Genomic DNA, 6,492 nt, shown 5'->3' on the forward strand with positions numbered 1-6,492 from the left:
ACTGCTAGGGATTGTAGTTCTTAAAAAATACCAGAGTTACCCCTGTTTTTTGAACGGAGTTTTCACCCCAGAAGAGTCAGGGAAAAAAAAAAAAAAATCGAAGGAGAAAAACAGAGTCTTTTTATTAAGGTGCCAATAAGTTATACCCACTCCTGGTTAAATGGGAAAATGCATAGGAAAAAAATGGCCAGGCATAAATAAATCAACCCCAAAAGTGCACACAAGCAGCCCATTTATTCATCTAATTCTGGAGTTTTAGAAACTAACCTTTGTTAGTTTCCATGAACAAATGAAAGTACATTACAGAGATTTCTGGAACTTTGACATAGCTACTTAAAGGCTGCAAGAATTCAGATCGGTTCAACAAGTGTCTTCTGAGCTCCTACTATGTGCCCCACACTATACCAGGTGTTGGTAATAGCAAGATTTAAAAAAAACAAAACCAAAAAGAGACCCACCCAAGCTCTGTCATTGAAGAGCTCACTGTCTAATAAAGTGATAAAGAGGTTTCCTCTCTCCTGCCAGCTCAGACTCCTGGCTTCAGCTCACAGGGTACAGTATTGAGAAAGATTCTGAGGCCTGGACTGGGTCTGGTGGGCCATCCATTAGTGATGTCTGCCATGGGTATAGAATAGCAGCATACACATCCATGTATTTTGACATACCTGACCTAGTCGGAATCATTTGCATTTTTTTTAAAGAGCACCTAACTTTTTCTACTCCATTATGCTCTTGTCCTCCCAACCTGCAATTACATTTTGGTGGAAGATACCTGTCTCAAGAGGGTTTTTAATCAGTCGAGACCCTTTGGACAAGAACAAGGTGCCGTTAGAAAGTGCGAGTAGAATTTCAGCAGTATCCCCGCCACGCAAACAAGGATGTTTTCATTAAGTAAAACTTAAGAGATGGCTGAGAGAAACAGGGAAGTCATCCAGGTTAAGAAAATGTGTAAATTTCTGTATGTCCTCCAGCTGAATGGATGTCGAACGATAAGCCCTGGCTGGCTTGTAGGGACCACATTATTTAACCCTGTCTCCTGAATGACCAGCACCCCTTTCCTGTTTCAATAGAAATGCAACCTGCAGGCCTTAGCTGCCTTGTCCGAAGGCATGTACAGATCGGGTGTGCTACCACGACCACGGCTGTGGTCCGCACAGCTGCCACGGCAGCAACGTGTGTGTCTGGCGAGGGCTAGGGTTTAATCCTTGGATTCTGCTTCTCACTCCATGAGCAGGGGCTAGGAGCGATCCCGAACTGCAGCCTCAACCCTGGGAGGGATGGAGACCTGTGTCATTCAACAGCAGTGACCCCTTCTGGCCAATTTAAGGAGAAGCATTGAGGGGCCCTGAAAGGAGTCACTTCCAGTCCTCCTCAGAGGTTGGTGGTCCTTGCACGGGGGATTAGTGAGAAGATGTGACACGGGCAAGAGCTGGTGGCACCTCCAGGCCTCTGGCGAGGAGCAGAGGTCTGCTTCCTGGGGAGTCGAGACCATATGGGTTACTCTCAGATGGACCAATATCGCCTCCTGTGGGACACACGAGACAGCAGGGACGGGAAGGAAATGCATCTCTCACTACCGATGTTGAATGTTGGGGGGGACTTTTAAAGATGTGGGGCGTGTGGGGAAAACGGTGCCAACATCCCCTAGTTAGAGGGAGCCCGGAATGTACGTGGTGTCTCCACTCATTTTGTGTGAGGATAACAAACCAAGCCCTTCTGAGCCGAGAACCCCCTATCCTAGCCCAGAGATTTAGAAGAGCCAGGTAGAGCGGTGTTCGTAACTGTGTAAGTGGCCTCAGGTATCTACGTGCATATGAAGTCCTTAGCACACATCTCTTTTGTAACTTGCCATCTATTAATCACTCACGCATGCACACATGCGTGTACACACACTCACACACGCACACGCATGATTATGCATCTGGCTAAGGATACGTTTTATAATCAGTAAGGCAAATGTGGCATCTCTCTGAAATTTAGGATGCTCCAAAATATCCACGCCTGGGCACCTTTTCCAGCCGTTCCTGGAACAAAGATATACCAAACATATTACAAGCCCGTATAAGCCCCATTTGAAGTGATTTAAATCACTATTTTCATAGTACTTTTCTGGAATGACTGTTATTTTCTGGTACAATGAAGGCATCTGGCGTGTTGAGAACGTCTCTGCTAATATCACGCTTAAATTGGCTTCTCCTGTTTCCAAATTATGCTTAACCTCCCCCCATTCTCCCAGCCTCTCTCGATGACCTTGGACTCACAGTACTAATGCAGACCCGCGTGTCGCTTCTAACATTCTTCTCCTGCCCCGTGACACGTCATGCATGTGTTTCCCCAGCCCTTCAAAGTGTGCTACACACAGGTCATTTGGTGGAATTAACCCTCGTGTCGTCCTCCACCCCATCTTAACCTGGTCTTCCCTCCTGCCTTTGTTCCTGATCGTAAGCGCGGTCTCCTAATTGCCTACAACGAAGTGACACTTTTTTATCCCCAACACCCCAATGGGTCAGGTGGAGGCCACATTCCATTTAAAATCCTGCCAGCATTCTTGCCACTCGGAGTCTGTGTCTATTTTGCATCTCACTTTAAGGGTCCTCACGAGTCTCTTACATGTCAGTGTCATGTCTGGCTCTTCGTGGCATCATAAGTACATTCTTGGAAACACACAACTGAATATCCTGCCAGTACCTCGATTGCTGAGTCTTCCCAGGTCATATTTTAGGCATTTGCTTCATCTGGGGCATTTCTCTTTAACATCACTGTTATCAGTTCACAAGAGTGATTAGTCTGAAAACACAGTGTGAAACTTATTGATTATCTCCCCTCTAATTCGAGGAGAATCGATCAATCAAACAAACAAGGTTTTCCATTCCAAAACAGATCAGGTGGTCACTAAGGGATTTGTTCAACTGGCACCTTCAAAATTCTAGAAGGACCCTGGCGGGGCCGCTGGACCCTCTCCTGACCACAGACGGTATTCCACTAATATACTGCTCCAGGAAAGCCTCTCTTGCCCCAGTGAAAAGAATGTCTACCCAGCTGTCAAGGCAAATTAGCCTCCCTATCAGAAAATGCATACTTACGTCTCCAAAAGCATATGGCCAGCCCTGATTTTCCAGCCTCAGTGGAGGCTGATGGCAGTTGGGCGCTCTTAAGTAGACTATTGCTCAGAGCCCACCCAGCAGGATCCACCTGACAGGTGTCCTGTCCCATGCCCATGTCACCCATCAACCCCATAGGGTCCCCTTGGGACAGAGAGGCCAGAGCTGTGCCCTGTGTATGCGTCCTTCTCCCCTGTCCCCGTGCCTCTGCAGCGGTGGCCTCCACAGAGCTCCCAGCTACAGTAGGCGGCTGCCTTGTTTGCATGGAAGGACAATTTGTACTTAAAGGAGTGATTAGATGGATTCTTCTTGCATGCTTCCATTTCTGATGACTACTGGCTTCATCAATGTAATTACAATTAGTGCTCTTCATCTTCCTTTTATGGCACCAGCTGGACAGACTGGCTCTCTTTACTGCCCAGATTGGTGGTGGGGTTGCCTGTGTGGGGATAGGTGACAGGCACCATGGAATAACAGATGGTAAATTCAGGGCTTGTTGGCAATCAGCAGGTTTTTGCTAATGACTTAATTAGCTATGCAAATTGTCAAATCAGTGTGAACATTGTTTTTATCGAAAACTTTACCTAAATTAATTACCATAATTAAGTAGCAGAATGTCAAGGATATCGGCTGCATAAAAGGGCCTGGCTGAGTAGAGAAAAGAGAGATCTGTCTTCAATTAAAATGTATACCGTCCTCGGGACAGAGAAAATGCCGTTTGGAATGAGTTGCATGACTATTGCAGAACTGCATCCTCCCCGTGTTGGCTGCTAGTTTCCAAAGCCATCCAGAGGCCCTAAGTAAAAGTGGTGGATTTTTGGAGGTCTTGCAAAGCACCCAGCAGAAGGTTCCACAGCCCTCTCAAGAGTCCCCAGTGTCGGCAAGTTGAAAAGCGTGGATTTTTTTAATTTTGAAAAATCCATTTTTTTATTTCTGCAGATTGCTAGCATTGCTCGTTCTCCGGTGTCAGGCTGCGCACTAAGGACATAAACTCGCGTGGTTGTTACACATCAGGAGGCGATGTTTATTTCCTGTAGAAAAATCCAATATGCGTCTTGGCCCCCCGACATTGAGACTTGACCCCGGTGTACAGGACACGAGTGTGTCTGTCCTAGATCCCCCAGCGCCTCCCACTAGTGTTTTAAGCTGAGCTTCTCTCTCCCAAGGTTTCCCTGTAATAATGTCAGCTGCTGTTCACAGGATGTGATGGTGGTAGGAGAGCCAACTCTGATGGGAGGTGAGTTTGGGGACGAGGACGAAAGGCTAATCACTAGATTAGAAAACACGCAGTATGATGCGGCCAACGGCATGGACGACGAGGAAGACTTCACCAGTTCACCCGCCCTGGGGAACAGCAGCCCTTGGAACAGTAAACCTCCCGCCACTCAAGAGACCAAATCAGAAAACCCCCCACCCCAAGCTTCCCAGTAAGATTGACCAGCTCCAGAATCCACTGTCAATAGCCCCCCCGTGGGTTACGCTCACTATTTCAGATCCTTACTCACAGGAGAGGAAGGAGGAGACATTAAAACTTTTCCAAGCAAATACCGATTTCTAAACCGCAGTGATCTGAGTTTCTCTCTTTCTTTTTTTTAATTGAGAGGATCATTCCCAGTAAACTTCCATGACCCCTCCCTGGAGGCCTTCAAAGGTAACACAGATACTGGCACTGATCGTAATTAAAGTAAGAGCAAACGCTAGCGCTTCTCCTGGCTCGGTTTTAACCACGTTTGTTAATTTCATTTCCCCCCCCCACCCCACCCCCCCGCCCCACCCAACCATCCAACGAAGGCCATATTGTCAATAAACCCTCAGTGCTCAGGATCTCATTCTATGCCGAACCCAACTACAGATAGACTTTTTAATATTGTAAAATATTTTCTGCTTTTTGACTTGCATCTGAGAGTTTCTTGTTTCAGTAAAAAAAGAAAAGGAAAAAAAATCCACTTTTGGAAAGTAATTTAAATGTACCTTTATTTTTTTTTCCCCCTTCACCTTTTCTTTCATTGGGTAACAGCTAAGAGGGCCCAGCAGGGTAATTTATGGCCGAGCTAATGTCAATTGGTCCTCGAGCCCGAGTTGGTTCAATCGAGCCCGAGTGCTGAAACAAGAAATGTCTTTTTGTCATCAGAGACACCAAGGCAGATTTTTATGTAAAGAAAGGCACTTGGCCCCCTGAGAATGTATGCGTTTGTAAAATTTCTGTTGATCCAAATATTTTCAAGCCATGTAATCCATTAATTTTGTGGGCAGTTTAATAAATCTGAAACTCTTTTGTGTTTTTTTTGTTGTATCTGAGTTGACTGTTGTTTCTTTTCATAGTATATTTACTGTATAATATTTTGTAAAGCCCTAACCTAGTTCTTTTATGGGGACTTTTCTTTGGGAGCAATTCCAGTGTATTTATGTGAAACTTTATAAAAGAACTAATTTTTCCATTTGCATATTAATATGTTCCTCTATACATGTAAAGACACAGTGGCTCCGTGTGTTATAAAACAGCTGTATTTTATGTATGCTTTACTGATAAGTGTGCCAATAATAAACTGTTAACGACCAAAGCAAGTGAGTCTGCGTGTTTGTGAGCCTGGCAGAGAAATCTGCCCACAGTGATGAGAAGTATTGAGCTTGGATTTATGGCCCAAACTCCAGATGGAATGGAATTGTGAAAACTGCACCATCTTTATAAGGTATGGTTTCTTTCTCCGCTCACTGCAGTTTACTTGGGCAGACACAGGGGTGCCTTCCATGTGCCAGGCACTCTGCTGGCTGAGGACACAAGGATGGGAAAGGAAGGATTGACCTGGCTTCCTGGGGCTGGCCAAATGCAAGGGCAGCGGCTTCCACTCACTGAGTGCTTATTCTGTACCAAACATCTCTATTTAAGGTCCACAGACATTATTTCAGCTAATCTTCACAACTCCGCCAAGTAAGCCTTAATCTCCCCATTTTTAAAAATCAGTTCCTCGGTTTGCCTGTTTTTCTAAGAGATTTGCAATACAGAGATAGGGAAAATTCACGTGAGGACTTTTTGTTTAAAGAACTTTCATCATATTTTTCTGCTTTGTATCCATGAGGAAGATGAGAGAGGAAATCTGTTAGTATTAACTGAGTGTGTACGAAGTGCCAGGCCATAGTAATATATCATCTCAGCCAGTTCTGGAAAAGGCGGGCTTGAAAAAGAGAAGCTAAGGGAGAGTGTGTGTCTTAGGTTGAGATTCCCAGAAGAGCCTGAGACCAGGATCCCGGGCACAGATTTATCGAGGGAGAGTTCTTCAGTAAAGAAATCTTTAAGGGAGTGGAGGGGGTAGGATAGGGAAATGGAAAGAGCCTAGGAAAGCTTCAGACTCAGGTAGCCTACTCCCTGAGCCTGGTCCATGGTGCAGGGGAA

The 6,492-nt window shown here is 45.5% G+C and overlaps 1 protein-coding gene across 10 annotated transcripts in view; it reads left to right on the forward strand.

The window, feature by feature from the left end:
- Window positions 1-5,662, forward strand: part of LDB2 (LIM domain binding 2) — a 382,402-nt gene extending 376,740 nt beyond the window's left edge. For 4 of the 10 annotated variants that reach the window (XM_036853152.1, XM_036853156.1, XM_036853153.1 and 1 more), the window contains one exon: window positions 4,302-5,028. In XM_036853152.1, coding sequence (XP_036709047.1) covers window positions 4,302-4,532 — 231 coding nt within the window. In that variant the 3' untranslated portion in view covers window positions 4,533-5,028. The other 6 variants (XM_036853158.1, XM_036853160.1, XM_036853159.1 and 3 more) reach the window with 5 other exon arrangements.
- Window positions 5,663-6,492: the final 830 nt, after the last annotated feature.

The sequence above is a fragment of the Balaenoptera musculus genome, chromosome 5 (genome assembly GCF_009873245.2).
Source record: "Balaenoptera musculus isolate JJ_BM4_2016_0621 chromosome 5, mBalMus1.pri.v3, whole genome shotgun sequence".
NCBI classification, from domain to species: domain Eukaryota; kingdom Metazoa; phylum Chordata; class Mammalia; order Artiodactyla; family Balaenopteridae; genus Balaenoptera; species Balaenoptera musculus.